This window comes from Canis lupus, chromosome 30 (genome assembly GCF_011100685.1).
Source record: "Canis lupus familiaris isolate Mischka breed German Shepherd chromosome 30, alternate assembly UU_Cfam_GSD_1.0, whole genome shotgun sequence".
NCBI classification, from domain to species: Eukaryota; Metazoa; Chordata; class Mammalia; order Carnivora; family Canidae; genus Canis; species Canis lupus.
The window spans coordinates 20,962,573-20,987,029 of record NC_049251.1 but is presented as its reverse complement, the minus strand read 5'-3'; the positions used below and the strand labels follow the sequence as shown (position 1 = coordinate 20,987,029).

Here is a 24,457-nt window from a genome sequence, read left to right as displayed (position 1 = left end):
TTTATATTTTAAAAAGTGGACTATTAGAACATGTTTATAGAATTGCGAGATTGATTTTTTTCCATGTGTGGCTTATAAAACCTTTTCTTACTACTTTACAGTCACCTCTCTTATAAATAGAATCTCATTTCATCCTCATTAAAAAAATTAATGTAATTTGTTTCTTTAATGCCCTCTAACCACTCAAAATTTCTGAAGTTTCTCATCAATTTCTTATAAATTCATGGATTCTTATGACCTCATGGTGTTGTCATGTGCTTCATGCTCCTCTTGTCTATAATTTTCTTTATCCAGTTGACTTGTTCTCTTACTGATTCACAGTCAAAATTTTTATTTTATGTCAGTAAATTTAATTGAGGTTTATCTACTCTTTAAAAAAAAAAAAAAAAACAAGGCTTTCTAGATTCTTTCTGAGTGACCATCTTGCCTATTCACGTTGGCCCCTACATACATTAGACCCTGACTTAAAATATCATTCAGGCACAGGAGCTTGGTTCTCATAGGTGCCTGTGTCTCAGGCTTAGCTGATAACAAAGACAGGTATGGCTTTGGGGGACCAAATGCTAACCTAGATGCATGGCTTTCCATCTTTCCAGGATAGAAAGAGGAAACTTTAGTGAAGGAACCTGGTTGGAATAATTAGGGAGCCTTTGAAATTGAATGGACTAACAGAGGAGAGCAAGTAGATGGAAAAAATTGCCCTGACCTAGAGGGTAAGAGAATCTCTCTGGTTTTTGATAAAGCAAGAGCTACCAGGGGCCTTTTTTCCTAGATATTGCTCCTGCTGGCTGTAATGAGCTAGAAGGTCTCTCCAGTCTGTATGACTAGATGTTCTTCTGAATTCGTGGAACACTCTCTCACGATCCATAAGCCACTTCTCCCCTTTTTGATCTGTTCCTTACCTTATGGGTGTTTGACTTTGATGTGACTTTGACCACCTGCATTTGTATTTAACCCCTTGTGTCTGGAAGTGGTTCTGTGTCCCCTTCACATGAGCCTGCCTGCTCTGGTGGGGAACACTAGAGATTGCTCTTTTCCCATTTTCCTTATACCCCTTTCTGCTTTCTTGGAATTTTCTAATAGTTTTAAGTAGTAATACTTTCATATAAAAGCATTCTTCATGACATAGCCATTAGCTGTAACAAGAGGTTCTGTGGATAAAATATAATACTAGCAATTTCTCCTGAATTCATAGAAAAAAATCAAGTTAGTGAAGAGAATTTTCTGTTTTTCTCCCATCAGTATTTAAAAAAAAAGTTTGTGCCTCTATGCTATTCTGGTTATAATTTAGTATAAAGTGGCTTTGGACATAGCACAAAATAATATATTCTGAATTATTTTAAGTTTGCTCTATCAATATTTCAAACTGTTCTTCAAAACATATCTTGACTTTTGAGAATTATACCCCGAGTATAGCTTCTTGAGTCTAGATGAATCTGGATATGTTTTCTGATGGCTCAATGTGTCCATTTAGACCCTTTAGGAAAGGATCACCAATGTAGCTGTTTACAAACATCTTCCTACCATTTTCCGTTTCAAGGATACTGGTTCCTGACCCAAGGTGGGGTGTCAGGAGTGCTGCCTCTTGGTTCACTTCTGGCCAGTTTGGTCTGGATTTTCCCAGGACTATTTAGACTTAGACCCAGGGCTCTTAGGTTTCTTGTGAATGATCCATTGAGCATTGTCTACAAGACTCTTTCCTATAGGCTTATCTTACTCTCTCAAGCTTTAGGTAACACTTCTTGGAATCCTCACCAGGAACATCAATACATTTTAGGTTTCCCCCCCTAGATGAGAAAACTACTAAGATTGTGGTAAGTGGAGGAGATCCAAGAGGTGGCATCTTTAGGAGCTGTTCAATAGAAAAGTCTGGCAGGCCTTAACAAAATGAGTTGTCAGTCTCAGGTGTTTAGGCAGACAGGAAGTGTTAAGGAACAAAACCAAATGAGATGATTCAGAGTTGGGTTAAAGGTAGAGCTTTCCTCATTGGTTTCTAAATGTGTACAAGGAGCTCTTATTAGTCTTTATTGGACCACAGGCCTTGGAAGTCAGGTCTCATCTTCATTTTTTCATTGAAATGGTTCCATTCTCATTGGTTTTGTATGTTGGAGTGCCATGTAAGAATTCATTTGAAGAAACTTGCTAAAGAAACTTTGCTACTAGCTGAACCAAAGCAGTTTTCTGAGGCAGTGAAAGACACTGATCTGCTATAGACAAGAAATAACCCAAACTTAGGATAGGTCAATCATGTTTATGTAAGTCAAACAAGAAGTTCCCCAAACATAAAACCATCTCTACAGTGATCTATAATAGAATGTTCATTTTATATAATTATATATAAGTGAATTTTATTGCATTTACATTTTGTTTTTTATTTTTATAATTGAATGTTTTGATGAAACATATTGTGTTCATTTTTTTTATTGCTCAATTGACAGTCCTAACAGGATGAAAGCAAACGTGCTGAACAGATGTGCCTGAGCCTTGCTGTCATGTATTGAGTATGGCTGGCATATGCTTCTTTACATAATTTCACAAGAGTGGACACATGAATCCACTCTGAATTGTTTTAAAAAAGAGAAAAAGAAAAAAGTTGAGTGCAAATTATAGCCTTCTAAATTAATGATACATTTATAGAAATTTCAAATAACATATATGCTAGAAGAGCAGAAGCAAATAACTTAGCCAAGCAGCATAAGTGAACAATTTGGAGGTCTCTAAATCTGTATATAACTCATTTGACTATAAGAGTTTTTATTCCAATTCAAAAAAATAACAAGGGAAAATGGACATTTGAATAAAAGTTTACGGAACTCTTGAAGTACCTTCATGGATCTCAGAGTTCTACAAAACACAAATTGAGGACCAGAAACTTAATGCCTCTCTGAATAGGGACTGCAAAGCCTTGTTCTTTTATAGTGCTTTATATTTATCTCCTGTAGGACATTTTCCTTGTATTTATTTCATAAAAATAAATACAACCCAGTTTCTTAACACACCTTTCTCAGAAACGAACAGATAAAAGAGCAAAACATAAATAAATCTATATAAGAGTGAAAGACTAGCTAGAACTAGTATGTATGTAATTCTGGATACAACAAGGTTACAAATTTTTTAAAGAAATCTTGGAACATTCATAAAATTTACCTTAACAGACCTTATATTTGTTATTATGCAGATCACATTTACTGACCAAAATGCAATAAAATTAGAAGTCAATAGCAATAGCGAAATAGCCAACTGTGATCCGACAGGTTGATTTAGAAATTGGCTGGATGGTTGCAAGTACATTGTAGTTCCTCAGTCCTTTTGCATAAGTAAATCCAAGGCACACCCCATTCTATAAACAGCTGCTGACAGAAATGCAAACAGTCCATTCCAAGACTACATACTGAATAGGTGGAACAAGGAAAGACTTCCTGAGAATCAATAAGTACATCCTATTAGACCTTGTCCATTAGGTGAGTTTCTTTTCTTTCCTTTTGATTCAGCTATTAAAGAACATGATACTATTTAGGGAGTAGTTCAACACACATTACAAATACATTGCTGAGAGAGTAGACCTGAGGGGGACCAAAAAGATCTCTGTCCAGCTCTCTGTAACTTACTGACACCTAATGGACACTAAAGGCTAAGAATCCTAGTGTCCTTGTTTTAGTGGTGCTAAAACATCAGGAAATAGTTTGATATTCTGAGCCTATATCAATTTTTTTAAAAAAATTATATTTTTAAAAAATTTAAGAACTGAGGTATATTTGATATACCTTGTATTCGTTTCAGGTGTACAATATGATTCAGTATTTGCGTATACTGCAAAAACGATCACAATAAGTCTTGTTAACATCTGTCACAGAATTTCTTGTGTGATAACTTTTAAGATTTATTCTCTTAGCAAGTTTCAAATATGCAGTATAGTGTTAGTAACTGCAGTCACCATGCTGTATATTATATTCCTATAATATATTTATTTCATCACTAGAAGTTTTTACCTTTTGTTTCCCTTTACCCATTTGGCCCACCCCATAGTCCCTGCCTCTGGTAATCACCAATTTGTATCCAAGAGCTTGGGGTTTTGTTTTGTTTTGTTTTGTTTTGTTTTTTTGATTCCACATATAACTGAGATCATACAGATTTGTCTTTCCTTGTCTGACTTATTTCACTTAGTGTAATATCCTCAAGGTCCATTCATGTTGTACAAATGGCAGTATTTCCTTTCTTATGGCTGAGTAGTATTCCTCTGTGCATGTGTGTATGTATGTATCCATCCCATTTTATTTTATCATTCATTTGTTGATGGATATTTAGGTTGTTTCTAAATTATCTATTTGTTGTAGATAATGCTGCAATGAACATGGGGTACATATATTTTTTTGAGTTTTTGCATTTTCTTTTGACAAATACCAGAAATGGAATTACTGGGTTATATGGTTGTTCTATTTTAATTTTTTTGAGGAACCTCCATACTGTTTTACACTGTGGTTGCACCATTTCTACCAACAGCATAGAAGCCTTCCTTTTCTCCACATCCTCATCCCCTGTCTTTTTGATAATAGCCATTCTAGAAGATATGAGCTAATATCTCACCGTGTCTTTGATTAGCATTTCCTTGATGATTAGTGATTTGGGGCATCTTTTCATGTGTCTGTTGGCCACCTGTACGTCTTCTTTGGAAAAATATCTATTCAGGTCTTCTGCCCATTTTGAAATCAGATTATTTGTGGGTGGTTTGTTTGTTTTTGTTGTTGTTGTTGTTTTGTATTAAGATGTATGACTTTCTTTATATATTTTGGGTATTAACTCCTATCAGATATATGATTTGCAAATATTTTCTCCCATTTAGTAGGTTGCTTTATCATTTTGTTGATGGTCTCCCTCACTGAGCAGAAGTATTTCAGTGTTTTTAAAATAATTAAGTTGTGGGGCATGGGTGACTCAATCAGTTAAGCATCCAACTCTTGATTTTGCCTCAGTTCATGATCTCAGGGTCGTGGGATTGAGTTCAGCATGGATCCTGCCCATCCCTCTCCTTTTGCTCTTTCCCCTGCTCATGTGCACGCTCTCTCTCAAATAAGTGGTGACTAAAATCATTAAAATAAATAAAGGAACTAAGTTGTTACATGGTAGAAATATTTACAGATGTCTTTTGTTCATTCATTCGTTCGTTCCTTGAACTCATGAGCCTGAGATCAAGACCTAAGCTGAGTGAAATAAGTCAATCGGAGAAGGACAAACATTATATGGTCTCATTCATTTGGGGAATATAAATAATAGTGAAAGGGAATAGAGGGGAAGGGAGAAGAAATGGGTAGGAAATATCAGAAAGGGCGACAGAACATGGAAGACTCCTAACTCTGGGAAATGAACTAGGGGTGGTGGAAGGGGAGGAGGGAGGGGGGTGGGGGTGACTGGGTGGCGGGCACTGAGGGGGGCACTTGACGGGATGAGCACTAGGTGTTATTCTGTATGTTGGCAAATTGAACACCAATAAAAAATAAATTTACTATTAAAAAAAAAAAAAAGACCTAAGCTGAAATCAAGAGTCATACACTTAACTGACTGAGTCACCCAGGACTCCTATGAGTGTTTTAAACTCAGGACCAACTTGTATCAGTTTGCTGCCGGTTCATTAACATTATGGGAAAGCCAAAACTAGGATAGTATTGAGAAGTATTTGTGTTCCTGAAATGGCTCTATTCCCAGAAATAGATAGGGGAAAGCTCTTTTCCTTGTTGGAAAAGTAGAAGTCCTTAAAGACACAGTAGCTTTTGAGCTTATTGAGGAGGGTCCAATATCTTGAAGTTAACATGGCAGCTCACTGTGTTACAAAAAAAAAAGAAAAGTGCATTCATTGACTGGCATTGTTGATGTAAGGTCAGTTGTTGCACACACAAACTAGAGTTTGGAGAAAGTACTTGGAGATAAGAGACAAGAAAGCCAGTGGGCACCAGCATGGCTCGGTTGGTTAAATGTCTACCTTTGGTTCAGCCAGGTCATGATCCCAGGGTCCTGGGATGGAGTCCCGAACCAGACTCCTGCTCCGTGGGGGAGCCTGCTTCTCTTTCTTCTTCAGTGTGCCACTCCCCCTGCTTGTGCACACATGCTGTCTCTCTGTCAAATAAATAAAATCTTAAGACAAGAAAGCCGGAAAGGGGAAAAAAGCAGAGAGGTCATGGCACAAGGGCAATTATTAGAAAAGGCTTTTAGAACCCAACATGGGGAGGTCGTAGGGTGGATGTTAGACTGTGGAAAAGAATGCCAGCTGTGAAGTGATGGGTCCTATGCATCAATAAGCAACCATGTACCGTAAAAGCATATTCCTAAGAGCTGAGGACAGCTGTGCTGAATGTTAGCCAACAAGGGTGAGGGTGTGGGGCAGGCAGGACAAGGGAAAAGTGGATCCATATCTGGCATATCTTCATAGCCATTGTAAATGTTTGTGTATGAAACCAATGGTTCAGTTTAGCCTTTGGAGTAGGACATGTGGGATGGGAGCTCTCAACATTCATAGTTCCTGCAAGTACACAGGTGTAGCATCTCTCATCACAGAAAAGTAACAGTATGATTTCTGTCCTTTGTTGAAGAAATCAGTGAAATGATTTCAGTATACTGTAGAAATCACACTTATAAAACAACAGTGAAAATAATAATCTTAGTGTGCAAATGGTTGGGTCTGGAAAGGCAGGGTGGCATTATATATTCTGGACACACCTTCTCTATGGGGTGAATAAATACAGAGTACTCACATTCTCATTTTTTAAAAAAAGGCAGTGATAAAGGAGCTCTTCTCTTCCCTAGTTATTGTTAACTCAGGGATATTTATGTAATTGTTCTTATTTGGACAATGGCAGCACACAAAAAACTTGAAGCAGGTGAGATGCAAGAGAGAGCCAGGCTGTGCTGGTCAAAGGCCTCACCACACATGTGCTGTGCTCTGGGAGGACAAAGCTTGGCAGAACTCTTGACTCCATTTCTAAGTGAATAATGGAAAGGTGCGGTGTGTTTTGCAACCTTGGAAAAGCACATTCCAATATCAAGTCCTTTGAGTGCTACTTGATTTGTCATCCTTATAGTCCTGGCTAGGGGAGCAGCATGTCACTTCTAATATTTCTCCCTTTGAGTCCCAGGCCCTAGACTTTGGTGGCACTCTGACATAGCAAGATGCCACCATTTGTCTTGTTAATAACAGAATTCCCTCTGTTAACCAGTTGGGCTTGAAGCTATCCTACCTTCCAGGTACTTTAAGTCACTCCTCCATTTACATTTTCAGAAAATCTATTTACTACGTTCTTTGAGAGTTTTATAAAGTGTCAGTGTCATTCTTATGGTATTGTGGAAAAGTGCCAGGCTTAAGGCCATAAGATCAGTGTTCTAGCTTTAATCTTTTGTAATCATAAGAAGAGCTGTGACATATTGATATCTATCAGGCATTTTGCTTCTCACTCTACACAGATAGGTGGTGGTATCCTGTTGTTTGAATATAGGAGACCTTGACTCCAATGTCTATTAAAACCATCTTCTATGTGCTTATAAAAAGCAACCATTGTGTGGGAGTAGACTTTATAGGTTTTGTGCTTCTGTCAAATTCTTGGAGACTCTCCAGCTTCGTGGTGTCATTAAGAACCATATTTAGCCATGGGTTGGACATTGAAGTCACATATGGTTGTGTCCATTATAGGACTGCTCTCATATTGTTTGAGATATTGCTCAGCAAACCAAACAACCACTCCTGTTGCCACAGTATGGCCTATATTTTATAAATGCCATATTCTATAGTGTGCCCTTCCCTGTTAACCTTATATCTATAAAACAAAAGGTACTTACCATAATCTATAAGTAATTTAACACCCAGTGCTTACCTTCCATAAATTCCTATAAACATTCATATTCTGACCCTAAAAGAAACTTAAGTAACAAATAAGGTCTTTTAAGTAAATGAATCAATCAATGGTCTCTATAAATTAAAAAACAACAAAACATCTAGTATATCATTTGAATCATCCCACAATCATCTCCTGGCCTTCCAGGAGAACACTTTGTATTTTCAAGAATAATTCCAGTGTCCCCCTCTTCCCTAATGTGTAGTTGCTTGTATTATTTGTTTACTGGGTTATGTTGCTCACCTACTGAGGTGATGGTAACATTTCAGAAATGGTAGATCAAGTCCTGGATTGAGACTGTTTATTTTTTCTTTACCCTAGTCTTTCTCTTTAATACTCATAAAGGATTTGCAAATGTCTAGAGGAAACTTTTTACAAATGAAGATATATTCAAATGTCCTGCCGGTATTTGAAAATGTATATTTAATGGTATTTGCAGGTAATTTTATTTTTCTCTGAATAACTTGCTTTGCTGGAATACCACTATCTACTACAAGTTAGTCTTTTCACTTTGTTTAAATGGGGAGAATGAAATATTCCTATGTAGCAGGCACATTTATAAATATAAAGCCAAATGATAGGTGAATTTAGATCCTGTCAGTTTTTAGCCAAGAATATCTCCCCTCACTGTTAAGGATGGATCCATAATATTACTACATTGTATTGATAGGAATGCATTTATGAATCATAGGTTATAGGAGAATATCTAATGCAGTTATATAGTATTCCCAATTTAGATAAAATCAAACTCATCTTTCAATTAGGAGACAAGGAAAAGCTAGGATTTCTAGCTAGGGCAGAAACCTATCTTCTCTTGCCTTGACCAGAAATTGAAAAGAGGAAACTCACGGCCCAGAAGGCAGAGGCTATCTCCTCTTGCGAAAATAGGGAGCCCCACTATTGGGTAGGACACTTGTTTTTATAGTGAAAGTAGATGTATTTTACTTTAGGGTCTAGGAATTGCAATGATCTAAGACAGTTGTAACCAGGGCTTATTTGGTAACCACAAGTTGTCCCTACTCATATCTTGATTTGTTATAAAATGCCTTCTCTGTCCTGCCCCACTCTGTATGATTTCTCTTACCCCTTTCTGCTGTCTCTATTATGTGTATTCTTCAGAACCAAGAATAGATCAATGGTTCCATAAACAAAAGGAGAAAAATCTACTGCTTTTTAACATTAAATTTAAAAAACACCGATAGGCTTTATTGTTCTATGCCTGTCATTGTTGCGTGAACATTTTTCTCCAAATGAATCCTTGAATAAGGAGACATTAATATGTACAACAGAACATGAGACAATATAGGTCTCAAAAATCCTGATGTTTTGTGTTTTGTCTGAAAAGTAATAGTTATATTCATATTTTTCTATTTCTACGTAGAAATCACTTTGGGCAAGGCAAGTGAGGTCCATAAACTCTATAGGAACACTGTAATATCTTATTAACCTTTCTAAGAAATTCAAAATGTTTTCTAGTTAAAATTTCTTACAGTATACCTCATGTTTCTCTTTTAAAAGTTTTCTCTTTTTTCTCTGTTAAGCTTTACATTTTTATTCCTTTTGCATCTTTATATGCATGCCAAACATGTGACGTGCACATATCGGCAGGGAAAAAACAATATGGGGATGTGAATTTTCATGTCATATTGTACTATGTTTACAAGGGAATATTAAAATGTTTTTGAGGATTGGCTTTTTTGAAAATGCAAAGAAGTGGGTATAGTTATTAGAATATAGATTGGGAAGTGGCTAAAAGTGTAAGGTTTTAATGTTGAATATTGGCTCCCCATTGTGCTCTGGCACCAAGCACAAAATAGGCATTCAATAAATATTTGATGAATGAAAGAGTTAGTGAATGAGCCTGAAGAAGTATCCTTACAGAGAATTTCAGGCAGCACCACAGGAAATAATCTTGATTTGAAAGGAATGCATCAAGCTCAATAGCAAATAAATCTGTAAGGAAATGAAAAACACCATGATTTTTCTGCTCTCTTTACATTTTGAAACCACAGGAAAGAAAGACATAAAGAGGATTTACAGGAGATAGTACAAGTATCAAGATACATAATTTCTTAGATTTGCTGTGACCAACAAGAGGCAGACATGCCTTCAGTTTATGACCTGTCTCCTTGGGGGGAACTCATCAGAAGGAAGAGCTTTGTGACAGAGACAGAAGTACAGGTCCTTCATACCAACTTCTGTGTGTCTAAGCCTTACTTATAAAGTAATTCATCTCTATAATTGCTGGCGCTACAGAAAACTTTTGATTCCTGAATCAAATCAACTATAACTGAAGTTCCTGGCTTTGAAGGAAGGATTACCGAGAGAACAAAAGACATGCTATGTTAGAAAAGGGTATAGGACTAGAATTTAGAAGACTAGGAATCTAGCTCAGCTCCACATCTAATTGGCTGATTGATTTTATATGGTTCACTTGTCTTCTCTGGACTTCATTCAGTTTCCTCTTTTGGAAATTTAAGTATTGAACTGATGAACATTTCGGTTCTGAAATTGCCAAAAATCATACAGATAAAACTCAGTGTTATATTGGAATGCCAGTCATAGCTTTCATAATGGATAGAGATCTCATAAGTGATTGCATCTAAATTGAATTTTTCCTATGTTTTTTCTAAAGGTTCAGGTAGTGGATTAAGAATAGATCATAAAGTGACATGCCTTGCTGAGAGCTTGATGAGATTTTTAGTCATAGTATTGCTAAAAACAAGTTTCAATTATTGAACATTTAATATAAGCAATGCACTAAAAGCTTTCTGTGGATAATGTCACTTAACCATTGTTATCTCCATTTTATAGTTGAAAGAATGGAGGCTTAGTGTAAAGAACTCAGACCAGGACAAAGAAACAGTCAGAATTTGAACCTGAGCCTACCTCCCATTATATTTAAGAAAATATCACTCTTTGTGTAATATAAGTCTTGTACAGACCCTTGAGTTATCTTTAAGGGTGGTGTGCTGATAAAATCATGCATGTCTAGTACTGTTTGTGGCACATCTATTCAGTTAATATTATCCCTCCCTCTTTTTAAATTCTCTGTACTAAATATGGCTGATAGAGAATTTGGCTTTCAAGAAATGGCTGACCTATCTGAATTAGTTTCAGAATGAGTCTGCCTAATGATAGGGGATCCTAAGGTTGGAGTCTAGGACTGACTTTCATAGGAAGCTTTATGGAGTATTTGGGCTAGGGGTGTGTGTGTGGGGGGGGGGGCGGTGGAGATGGAGAAGGGAGGGAGAGAAATCTAATTCCTTTGCTCTGACTAAAACCACTCTCTTCTATCTTATTCCCCTAAGAACAATTAAGATATGTTTTATTTTTTAAATAAGGAAGAAGATCATTGACTTTCTCTCTGAAGGCAATTACCACTACTTAGTGTATGTTGAGGAAGTGGGTGTTCCTTGCTTTCTATTGTTAGTCTGGTGAGAGTGAGGGTGGAGAGCACTTTGAAAAAATATTTGTGTAGGGAGGATAGATGGAAGTGAACAGAGTAAGAAAGTCTTTTGCATGTCCCAAATTAGAGTCATTCTTGACTTTTTAGAAGACATTTCCTTGAGGTGTCTCAGATGCTACTTCCTGAAGGAGATACAGAGTTTAAAGAAGTGAACTTTGGTTTAAGTGCTCTTCACAAGTTCCTAATTTTTTCTTTCATTAGTTTTTAGTTTAGGGGCATAGTTCTTTCTTATAGTTCTTGGAAAGAAAGGAATATTGTCTGCATATTTACCATTGGGAGCTAGATTGCAAGATGATGATGCTAATGGCAGTTAATAGTCATACAAGATTTACTGTGTGCCAGACACTGTTCTAAACTCTTCATGTATACATTAACTCTATCTTTACCACAGCCTCCTGAGATAGGTTTACAGCTCCTTCAAATCTAAAATGTGTTGATGGTGCATTTGTGATCTTGCTAGAAGATGCTAATGAAATATTTTCATACAACTATCTCCAGTGCTACCTCATTTAGTAACAGTTGCAAGATGTCATACATTATAAGACTGTGAAATGAAAGATGCATGCCAGTTATAAAGAACTTAAGATAAGAAAGCATATGCGTGATAGAGTTAATAGAATAAAAATTAATTAAAAAATCATTCCCATTTTTAAAATGGGGGAACCTGAAGCAAAGGGATTAAATATTCTTTAAAAGTTTTTTTTTTCTTCTTTAAAAGATTATTTATTTATTCATGAGAAACACAGAGAGAGAGGCAGAGACACAGGCAGAGGGAGAAGGAGGCTCCATGCAGGGAGCTGGACGTAGGACTCGATCCTGGGACCGTGGGATCATGCCCTGAGCCAAAGGCAGATGCTCAACCATTGAGACACCCAGGCGTCCCAATTTTTTCTTTTATTTTTTAAATATTTTATTTTTATTTATTAGAGAGAGTGCATGTGAGGGGGATGGGGAGGAGCAGTTGGATGCTGAGTTGAGCACAAAGCCCTACCCAGGGCCCATCTTAGGACCCTGAGGATCAGGACCTGAGCTGCAATCAAAACTTGGTCGCTTAACTGGCTGAACCACCCAGGCACCCCAAGGGATCAAATTTTCCGATTTCAATATATGTGCTGCCAAAGTGAGCACAGGGATTAAATTATCTAAAGTGAAATGACTATATTCACATCTAGGTGATTTGGTTCTGGAGTCCATGTTCTTAACCTCCACTTTTTCTTCTTTCTCAACAACATGCTGGAATTGAGCCCATGTTAGCATGTGAATAGACTGCCCAAGACGCACTTACTTGTATTCTCATTGGAGCATCCATTATAGAATGGCACTGAGGAAGTGTGTGTGGTATGTAGCCCCTGACTTTAGGACTGTGATAAGGATTGTAAAGTACTTGGTGTGTGGGCATCTGATCTAGGCTTCTGAGCTGCTTTTAGCAAGAGTAATGTAATTGGGAAAAGCCTTCATGAACTAACTTCTCAAGCATCAATAGGTTGGAATGCAACCACTGCAAATATTATGTACAAAATGTTGTTTGGATGTCCCAAATGTCAAATCTTGCACCATGTGTTTTCAGTGTTTCCCTTCCTGCTCTAAAATGCCAACATAAAAATAATTTATGTTATTTCTATACTTGGGGAATGGAATTTTTTCTTTATGGGGAGTAGGCCCCTGACTACTCAAGACTGGAGTAATAAGAATAAGAAACAAAAATAATTTTTTTATATGAAGGTGGTTCTATATGAAGACCTACCAGCAGTTTATTTATTTTTTATTTTTTATTTTATTTTTTTTCTACCAGCAGTTTAAACTTAATATTAAGTTTTCTTCATCTGGTGGTGATAAGCAGTGGTGAAACACATATATTGGACTGCAGGATGGGTTTGGGGCTATAGTTTGCTATGCACTAGAATTATTTTCTGCTGAAGCAGGAAATGGTTCCACTAATTCTAGGCTTTGACTAATTGGCTGCAAACTCAGATAAGAAACTTGTTACCCTCAATACCCTGCCCAAAACCTGAAAAATCTCTGTTATCAGTGAAGGCCTGCCTCCTTCCTAAGTCCTTTTATTTCCTTGCAGGTCCTTACTTTTTAGAATTCTGGTCTGTTAACCCAGACTAGCCTAGTCATTGTGACCAATTTAGGGCACACTTTACATAGCCTCCAAATTTGCTACAGATTTTTCTTAACTTGAAATCTCTGTTTTAAAAAAAAAAAAAAAAATCTCTGTTTTATTGTTGGATCATGGATTAATGTTTTGCTGTGATCCCTGAGATAAAATGGTGAGTTGTCAACCAAGGAAATCTCTGTCACCCATCACACCTTTTCCTATTGTTTCTCATATTCTCCTCTGCCAGTGTGCCTGTATTCCTTTTTCTCAACTTGTTTACTGTTCTCCAACACATACAAACTGTTCAGATATAGAAAGAAACTATATTGTAGTGGAGATCAATTTGGGGTATAGACTATCTGCAATTGAGGTAATTATCAGTAAAAATCTGAGTTTGTTAGTTTGACATAGATTTAAAACACCAAACCATTGCTTTTTTTGCTTCTGTTTATCATTTTACATTTTTAGTCTTGAACTGTTTGAACATCTTTCTGATCAGTCAACTTGGACTGGTTGGAACCAGTTTTTAATCATTCTGGGACAGTAAAAAACAATTTTATAGATGACATGATCCAGTTATAAGCAGTTTGATAAAATTAGAGCAAGTTTGACTCAGTTGGAGATATTTAACTGGTCAACACTAACTTGACTCAGTAAAATATACTCTGAACCAATCAAACCTCACATGAGCCAGTTCTGACTGCCTTCCAGGTCAGAACTTATTTGAGCTAGGTAAAACTAGTTTGAAGCAGTTTGAGCTATTGAAACCAGACCCAAGTAATTTTCATTAGATATATTTAGTTTTAGCCAAAGTGACTTTACATCAGTCAGAAATAGTTTTGTGGGTGTAACCTCTTTGAATTTGAGTCTTTCATTCTGAACTAGAATGAACCATTCAGATTTTTTTTTTTTTGAGCAAGTATGAGCTTGTTAGAATGGACTGCAGTGTTTTATACAGATTTGAACCTGTTTTTAACTTGGTCATAACTTCTTTTTCAATAGGCATATCAATTTGAAATGAATTGAAAATGTTTTAAACCAGCCAAAAAAGATCAGAATTAGTTTAAAAGTGATCTGTGTTGACTCAGCAAATTACTCTGAGCCAGTCAGAAATCCTTTGTATTAGAAATATGTTTTGAGCTGCTCATAGGCAATTTCAGTGATTGATCTGGGTCTTTAGAACCAGTCTGATCTGTTCAGAATGGTGTGAAGAGAGTGAGCTAACATTTACTGAGTTGTAATATATGCTAAACACTGTGCTGGGTATTCCACAAAGAGTGTCTTGTTCAATCTTTAGAACAATGGTGTGAATGAGTATAAAGTATCTTCTTTTTCGTAGAACGGAAACCTGAAGCCAAGACTCCGAGACATCTGAGTAGCTGGCATGTGGGAGACATGGGATTCAGCCCAGTTCTTCTTGACTTCAAAAATCATGTGTTTCCTCTTAGGCTGCCTTGTACAATTAGTACCTGGTAATTTTAATCCCAACATGCATTTATGGAAACTTGAGTAACAGACAATAAGCTTGGAGGTATACTGGACATTGAACTTGGAGTTAGATTTATTTTCTAGACTATGCAAATGAGTTATTCTCTCTGGGTTGTATTTCATCTTTGGGAAAACTGAACCCAGAGAGTGAAAGGTCTGGACATTTATTTTCAGATTAACAAGGCAGATAATTGCCTAGAGATGTGATTTGAAGAGTGCAAACTATGATTAATATTGATGGTGGTATTTATACCTTTAGCTGTGGTATTTGGTTTGTTAATACTTCCTTTACAATGGCTTGGTTTGGGAACAAATTGTTATGTATTGCTATCAACATGAATAGAAAAACCCACAAAGAACATTTTTAGACTTATATTTGTGATTCTTCTCCCCTAGTAACTAACACATTAAATTTTGGTGCAGCAGAGATAGTTTCATCTGTCTTTGAATTCCATTCAAGTGGATTTAGAGAATCCTAATGGCACTCTTCTGAGTGATGCCATTGGTGATAACATTTTCTCCTGTACCTTAAATGATATAAAAACATAGATACAGAAATGACCAACCTTTGTTCAACCTGAAAGTAGAGAGGAAGTAAGGTAACCACAGTGTTGTTGTATCATTCTCATTGCAGAATTTGAAGTTGCCTTCTGCTTCCTTATTCATTTTTAGGGGAACTTCCAAAATGATTAAACATTATTTGGGCCTGCTTTTAAATTCTTAGCTCTTATTAATGAATAACTTGGAGCCAAATGAGATCCTATAATACGATACTAGCATATTTATTTGTACCATATTAGTTATCTTCTGGAGAGGACTATGTTATATACCATTAATACAGGCAACCCAAACCTGTGAATACAGAAGCTATAATGTAGGAAAGCCATCATCTGTGAAGTGTCATTCTTTACAGTGTGCAAATAGAGTTATGAATGTTTGTGGAATCTCTGCCTTTATCAGCTGACCAGCCATATCTGAATGTGAGGTCCTAGCTCTTTACTAAGGCACCATGAAGAAGTAAATTGCAGTGGCTCTTGGGGGTTAGTATTCAGGATTTTTGAGCATAAGACGAGTCACCAAATTGAGGATGGGGTAGTGGAAAAAACATAGAAAATCAATAAATGTCCTTGCTTGAATTTTTATTAATTTTATGGACCTATAGAAATAATCCTATAGGAAGCATGAGAATGGTAGTAAAGTTTTTCAATGTGAGGCTGGGTGGAAATAGACAATGAAAGGAAAATTAGCATCTAATATAGGGCATCTGATGTGTGTATGGATGGGAGAATATGCATGTTTGAATGGGCATGTAGAGTTGCAGGTGGTAGTGGGGTAGCTCATTATTTTTCTGATTTTGAGGAGGGTTTATTGGTATTAGAAATGGGAGCATAAAAATAAGTAAGCCTTTCCTGGAGACAGACTACATTTTCAGTTGGACTGATATTTTCAGTAGTTTGAATCTATTTAGAGAATAAAAACAAATCATGAGAAGTGCTCATTGCAAAGGATAAAAATAACCGTGGTTAGGCTTTGCTGGTAAAAACAAGAATTTTTCTTCTCTAAGTTGCACCTTTGTTTTAGTCAATATCAAAAACCTGAATTGGTAGCATTTCTTGTTTGAATACCAAGGCAAGTATAGGTAGATGAGCCAACTGTGACTTCTGAACAGTGGCTGCCCAAATCTGAACTCAGTTTCCAGGGGAGCAGTGGTATTCTAAGAAAGTCTGACTTAACATGAGGTATGTAATTGTAATAATAATAATAACAATGCCACAAGCCAAATTTTACTTGTGAATTTAGTATTGTCTTTGAAAGAACTATAGTGACATTTGAAAGTGAATAGGATAAATGAAATTGCCTAAATGTCCAAGTAAAAGAGAAAAGCCTGAGATCTAGGACCAGGAGACTTTGAAAAAAGTTGTGTGTGTGTGTGTGGGGGGGGGGGGGGGGGTTGGGAATTGGAACCACTTGCACTCTATTATTATTCCTGTAACATTCTCCTTCCTTATTTCTTTTTAAAATTTTTGCATCTGCATGTAAGACTTAGTGGTGGTTATCTTCTTAATTTTTATTCTCACTTTGAATTTTTGTCTTAATGGTACTGTAATATGCACATTAAGTTTAAGCTGTTATTTATTATTTCTGTTACATCTCCTCTAGCAAATTATTAGACCCTTGGGGGCAGTGAATAGTATCTAATCCTCTTCACAGAACCCTTAGGCATATAAGTGTCACATAGTACTTACTGAACTGGATATTAGAGTAACCGATAGTATTCATGGAATAGTCTAATATTTCCTAATGGCTTTTTAAAAATATGCATTTGTTTGTATTTTACAGGTGAAGCACTGAGTTCTTCATTATGTCTGATGGAGACTATGATTACCTCATCAAGTTTTTAGCTTTGGGAGATTCTGGAGTAGGGAAGACCAGTGTACTTTACCAGTACACAGATGGCAAATTTAACTCCAAATTTATCACGACAGTGGGCATTGATTTCAGGGAGAAAAGAGTGGTAAGTTCTATATGACAATGTGATCTGTGAATCAGTGCTTTCCTGTCTGTCTAGTTTATTTGTAGGAATTAGAAGGACAAAGTTAGGAATATATAATTGAAGGGTGCATGTGAAAGTGTAGTATGTTCAGTCTTTGCAATGTGATTTAAAAGATTGTGCTAAATGACATTTAATATAAAACCAAGGAGACAAAAGGGAAGATTTCTTTTAATTTTCCCTTGATACCCTTTTGGCTTGTATGGTCCCTCAGAACTCTACAAAGTTATTTGTCTGCCTTTGTTATGAAGCTTACAAACCACCCTCACCCTCCTACTCCTGTTTTTTTTTTTTTTTTTTTTTTTTTTAAGATTTTGTTTATTCATTCGTGAGAGACACAGAGAGGCAGAGATACAGGCAGAGGGAGAAGCAGGCTCCATGCACGGAGCCTGACGTGGGACTCCATCCCTGGTTGCCAGGATCACGCCCTGGGCTGAAGGCAGGCACTCAACCGCTGAGCCACCCAGGGATCCCCCTACTCCTGTTTTGTGGACTATTTCATCCACCTTTGATGTCATTTTTAATTACCTTTATCTTAATTCAGTCCCACGTGGAACGCTAAGTGGCAGAACTCATCATGCTGCCAGGAGGGGGAGGTTGACCTAGGAGTGAGAATGCCAGTAGTGAATGTTGATCTGGGAAGAAACCAAGGAGGAGGTTCTACTGAATGGTGAAGGGGCACTTATTTTTTTTTTTTTTAATATAAGGGGCCATAGGACTGATAGTTATTCTGATGGTGGAGGGGATGGCAGGGGGTCACTGTGTTAGAGTTGCCTTCACATGAACTACATTTCTTGCTGAAGAATCAACTGTTACCATGACATGGATCAACAAGTGGTCAAGAGATTAATGACAAAGATCTTTCAATGGAGCATATTCTACCTGGAAAAGGTACAGGGTCTCTGGCTTCCAGGATAGAAGAATGCATTCCCTCTTACTCTAGGTCTTTTCTGACAGAGAGTCTTATAGAGACTCAGACCCACTGAGTGAGAATAGGATTTCATGAAATTTTTAGTATTGAAATATAATTGTAGAATCAGTATATATGTATATGATTATATTTATTAATTTCCATTTTATGATCTTGTTTTTTTAAAAATCACCTTATTGAGATATAATTCACATAACAAAATTCACCCACTGAAAGTGTACGGTTCAGTGGTTTTTAGCATATTCACAGTTGTGCATCTCATTCTAGAACATTTCACTCCCAAAAGAAACCTCATGCCCTTTAGCAGTCATTCCTCTTTTATCCCTTCTCTGGCCACTAATCTATTCTCCATGGATTTGACTATTCTGGACATATCATGTAAATGGAATCATACAATATGCCTCCTTTTGTGTGTGGCTTCTTTCAGTTAGCATAATGTTTTCAAGGTTCATCCATATTGTAGCATGTATCATGACTTCATTCTTTTTTATGGCCAAATAATATTCCATTGCATTGATATACCACATTTTGTTTATTCATCCATTGATAGACAATTTTATTGTTTCACTTTTTAGCTATTATGAATAATGCTTCCATTAACAGTCATATACATTTTTTTTTGTGTGGACTTATGTTTCCAAATCTCTTGGGTATACACCTAGGAATAGAATTAATTTGCCATATGATAACTCTCTGTTTAACTTTGAGTAACCTCCAAATTTTCTAAAGTTGCTGCACTTTTTATATTCTTACCAGCAATATGGAAAGAGTTCCATTTTCTCCATATCCTTACCAACTCTTGTTATTGTCTATTTGATTATAGCCATTCCAGTGCATGTGAAGTGATATCTCATTGTAGGTTTGACATAAATTTCCCTAATGACACGTTTTTGAGCAATAATTATTTTTCATGTACTTACTAGCCATTTGTGTAATCTTTGGAGAAATGTCTATTCAAATTGTTTGCCTATTTTGAAATTGGTTGTCTTTTTATTCTTCACTTTTCAGAGTTTTAAAAATACATTCTGGATAAATGTCCTTTTAAATATATACATATAAGTAGTTATAACCCTTATGGTTAGGTCTGTGATCCATTTTGAGTTAATTTTTGTATACAGTGTGGGTAGGGGTCCAACAATTGAAAAGCCCATTCTTTTCCCCATGAATGATCTTGGCACTCTTGTTGAAAAATCAATTGACCATGAATATGTGTTTATTTTTGGGCTCTCAATTCTATTCTAGTCATCTAGATGTCTATCCTTAAGCCAGTACTATCTTGATTACATCTGCTTTGTACTAAGTTTTGAAATTGAGAAACATGAGTCCTCCCACCTTGTTCTTCTTTCTCAAGATTGTTTTGGATTCCTTACAATTCCACTTGAATTCAAGTGGAATTTCTACAAAGAAGCCAGCTGAAACTCTGATAGGAATTGCACTGAATCTGTAGATAAATTTCAGGAATATTGGTTGTTGATAATGTTACATCTTCTGATCCATGAACATGAGATATTTTTCCATTTTATTTAGATCTTCTTTCATTTCTTTCAACAATGTTTTGTAGCTTTTTCAAAGTTTAAGTTGTACACTTTTTTGCTCAATTTATTCTTCAGTATCTTTTTCATTCTTTTGTAAATTGTTTCTTAATTCAGTTTGAATTGTCCATTGCCACTATAGAAATATAATTTATTTTGTGAATTTATCTTGTATACTGAAACCTTGATGAACTTGTTTGTTAGTTCAAATTGTGTGTGTATATTTATATTTATTCCTTAGGATTTTCTATATACAAGATCACACCATCTTCTCTTTTACTTCTTCTTTTCCAATTTGGATATGCATTATTTCTTTTTCTTGCCTGATTACCCTGGCAAGAACCTCTAGTAAAATGTTGAATAGAACTGATAAGAGGGGACATCCTCATCTTGTTTTTGATTTTAGGGAGAAAGCATTCAGACCTCTACCATTAGGTATAATGTAAGCTCTGTGTTTTTTCATAGATGCTGTTTTTCAACCTGAGGACATTCTTTTCTGTTTTTGAGTAGTTTTTTTTTTATCATGAAAGATGTTGAATATTTTCAAAGGCTTTTCTTCTGCATCTATTGAGATAGTTATTGATTTTTGTCCTTTATTCTACTACAATGTATTGTATTATATTGATTGATTTTTGTAAGTTAAATCATCCTTGCTGTTCCTGTGATAAATTTCACTTTGTCATGGTATATAAACCTTTTTATATGTTGCTGGATTCTGTTTGCTAGTATTTTGTTGTCAATACTTAGAATGGATATTGGTTGGTAGATTTTTTTCCCCCTCATGATACCTTTAGTTTTGGTGTTAGGATAATATTGGCCTTATAAAATGAGTTGAAAAGTGTTTGGAAGAGTTGGGGAAAATTGGTGTTGATTCTTCTTTAAGCACTTGCTTAAATTCACCAGTGAAGACATTTGGGCCTGCCCTTTTCTTTGTGGGAAGTTTTCGATTACTAATTCAGTCTCCTTATTAGTTATATGTTTCTTTATATGTTCTATTTCTTCTTGAGTTAGTTTCAGTTGTTTGTGTCTAGGAATTTCTCAATTTATTATAGATTATTTAATTTTTTGGCATATGATTGTTCATAGTATTCATTTGTAATATTTTTATATATGTAAGGTTGGTAGTGTTGTCCTTCTTAAAAATTTCTTTAAAAATTATTTTAATTTGGGCACCTGGGTGACATAGTTCATTGACTTTCGGTTTCTACTCAGGTCATGATCTCAGGTTGTGACATCTAGCCTCACATTGGGCTCCCCATTCAGCATGGAGTTAGCTTGAGATCCCCTCTCCCCCCTCTCTCTGCCTCTTCTGCTTGTGCTCTCTCTCAAATAACTAAATCTTTAACAAATTATTTTAATTTTAATTTTTATTATTTATAGTATATCTGGTTATACAGGAGATCTTTTGAAAGCCTTCTGATTTTAGGAATTTGAGTCTTCTGTTTTTATCCTTGATCAGTCTAGCTGTTAAGATCAATCAATTTGTTTGATGTTTTCAAAGAAAAGATACCTTATTTCCACTCTTTATTATTTCTTTCCTTCTGTTTGATTTTGGTTTAATTTCTCTTATTTTCTAATTTCTTAAGTTTGAAAGTTAAGTTATTGATTTGAGATCTTCTTTTTTTAATATAGGTGTTTATTGCTATAAATTTCCTTCTGGTAACTGCCTTAGCTTCATTTGATCATTTTTTTTTTTGTAGTTGTGCTTTTATTTTTATCCATCTAAAAGTATTTTCTAGTTTCCCTTGTGTTTCTTCTTTGGCCCATCAGTTATTTAAGACTCTGTTAATTTAAGACTGTGTAAAATGTATTTGTGAATTTTCCAAATTTTTTCTGCTAATAATTGCTAATTTTACCCCATTTTGAGTGAAGACATAATTTGTATTATTTCAGACTTAAGTTTATTGAGGCTTGTTTTATGATCTTACATATTGCCTGTCTTTGAGAATGTTTCATGTATACCTGAGAAGAATATGTTCTGAAGTGTTCCATAGATGTCTTTTATGTTCTTGGTTTATAGTGGTGGTAAGCCTTCTGTTTCCTTGTTCATCTGCCTATTTATTCATCTATCCATTATAGAAAGTGAGTCTTGAAGTCTTCCAATATAATGATTGGCATGTTTATTTCTCCCCCTTTCTCCCTATATGTTCTCAATAGAGTAACCCTTTTATCATTATAAAATATCCTTCTTTGTCCTCAATAACAATTTTTGTCTCAGTGTTTTTTCCCTGATATTAGTACAGCTCCAGATCTCTTTTAGTTACTATTTGCATGGTATTTTCCTCCTATCCTTTTATATACAACCTCTTTGTGTCTTTGAATCTAAAGTATGTCTCTTGTAGACAGTACATAGTTGGATCATGTTTTTAAATCCATTTTGTCAGTATCTGCCTTTTATTTGGAGTAATTTATTTAATATAATTCCTGATAAAAAGCATTTATGTTTGCCATTTTGCTACTTGTTTTCTGTCTTATTTTTTGTTCCTATATTTTCTCATGACTACTTAATTTTGTGTCATATACTTTTTATTTTTTTATTTTCTTAAAGATTTTATTTATTTATTCATAGAGACACACAGAGAGAGAGAGGCAGAGACACAGGCAGAGGGAGAAGCAGGCTCCATGCAGAGAGCCTGACGTGGGACTCGATCCAGGGTCTCCAGGATCATGCCCTGGGCTGCAGGCGGTGCTAAACTGCTGCACCACCAGGGCTGCCTGTGTCATATACTTTTTAGTATGACATTTTAATTCCCTTGTCGTTCATTATTTTTACTATATATTTGAGTCATTTTTTAAGTTGGTACCCTAGGAATTACAACTATCATCTTAATTTAACAGTCTAGTTTGGATTAATACCAACTTAATTTCAATACTATCATGAAACTCTGCTTACATATGGCTTCATTTTCTACTCCCTCCTTTGCACTGTTATTGTCATACAAATTACATCTTTATATGCTATGTGCCCATCAATAGATTTATAATTATTCATTCAATTGTATTTTAATCAGATGGAAGAAAGAATTATAAAAATGCATTTCTACTGTCTTTTATATTTATCTATGTAGTTGTCTTTTTGGTGCTCTTTATTTTTTATGGGTTTGACTTATTGCCCAGTGTCCTTTTATCTCAGCCTAAAGCACTGTCTTTATTATTCCTTTTACAGCAACTTACTTTTTACAATATCTATCTCTTTATTAACATTCCCTATTCAATGAGGCATTATTCTTTAGCTCTTTAAAAAAAATGTTTTTCATTTATTTGAGAGAGTGAGAGAGAGAATGAATGAACACAAGCAGAGGGAGAGAGAGAGAAGCAGCCTCTGGGCCGAGCAGGAAGCCTGACTTGAAGCTTGATCTCGGGACCCTAGGATCATGACCTGAACCAATGGCAGACACTTAACCAACTGAACCACCCAGGCACCCCCATGCTTTAATTCTTTAAATATGATTTCTCTTAGTTCTTTGAACATGTTTACAATAGCTGATTTATTATGTTTACAATAGCTGATTTATTTAGTCTTTATTTAGTAGGTCCAACATCTGACCTTCCTTAGGGATGGTTTCTGCTGATTTTGTTTTCCCCCTGTGTATGAACCATACTTTATTTTTGTGTCTCATATACTTTATTGAAAGCTGGACATTTTGAATAATATAATCTAGCATCCTCTGGAGTCCGATTCCTCCCCACTTCCTAAGAAGGGGGGCAGAGGGAGAAGGAGAGAGAGAATCTCAATCAGACTCTGTGTTGAGCACAGAGCCTGACTTGGGACTCTATCTCGTTATCCTGATATCATGACCTGAGCTGAAATCAAGAGTCAGATGTTTAACTGACTGACTTAACTACCCAGGTGTCCCTGAGTGTACAGATTTCTTGAACTAGTAAGTCTGTCATCTTTTTCTGACACATTGTGTGTGTGTGTGTGTGTGTGTGTATGTGTGTGTGTTCATGTTCGTGTGTGCATGCCCATTTGGGAACATGTGCCTAATGCTCCTGCAGTCAATTTGTAGCTCTGCCTTAGCCTTCACTTCCTGCTTGAGAAGAGCATCAAAGTTAGCTAGAGATAAGACAATAAGGTCTTTTCAATTCTTTCCTAGGCATATGTTCAGCCCTTTACATGAGACCAGCCTGGAACTTTCCAAGGAACACTTTGGAGCTTTTCAAATATCCCTATGTACATCTCATTTCTTTTCTTTTTCAAGTTTTTTGGTTAGGCTTTTGTTAGCCCCAGATGGTTCATCTCTTGGTTTTCAAGGCTACTAGGAGTTGGGGAGAATGGTATGGGATAGGAAAAGTTAAAATGGCACAAAATTTATTGTTTTTACTGATATTCAGCCATTTTTCTTAAATAGATGCTTCTTAGAATGTTGTGAGCCTTTTTAATTTTCAGAGTTTGGAAAAAGTGGATTTTGGCTTTTTTTTTTTTTTTTTTTTGCCAGTGTTTCATTGCTTTTATGGGGAAAGAGATCTTTAGAGGTCCTTCTTATTTTTTTTAAAGATTTATTTAT

General features: G+C 35.8%; 1 protein-coding gene across 1 annotated transcript in view; it reads left to right on the top strand.

Moving 5' to 3' along the window:
- Window positions 1-24,457, top strand: part of RAB27A (RAB27A, member RAS oncogene family) — a 55,189-nt gene that overhangs the window by 12,136 nt on the left and 18,596 nt on the right. Inside the window, exon 2 of the mRNA NM_001048130.1 lies at window positions 17,276-17,450. Coding sequence (NP_001041595.1) covers window positions 17,298-17,450 — 153 coding nt within the window. The 5' untranslated portion in view covers window positions 17,276-17,297. The remainder of the gene's footprint in view (window positions 1-17,275; window positions 17,451-24,457) is intronic.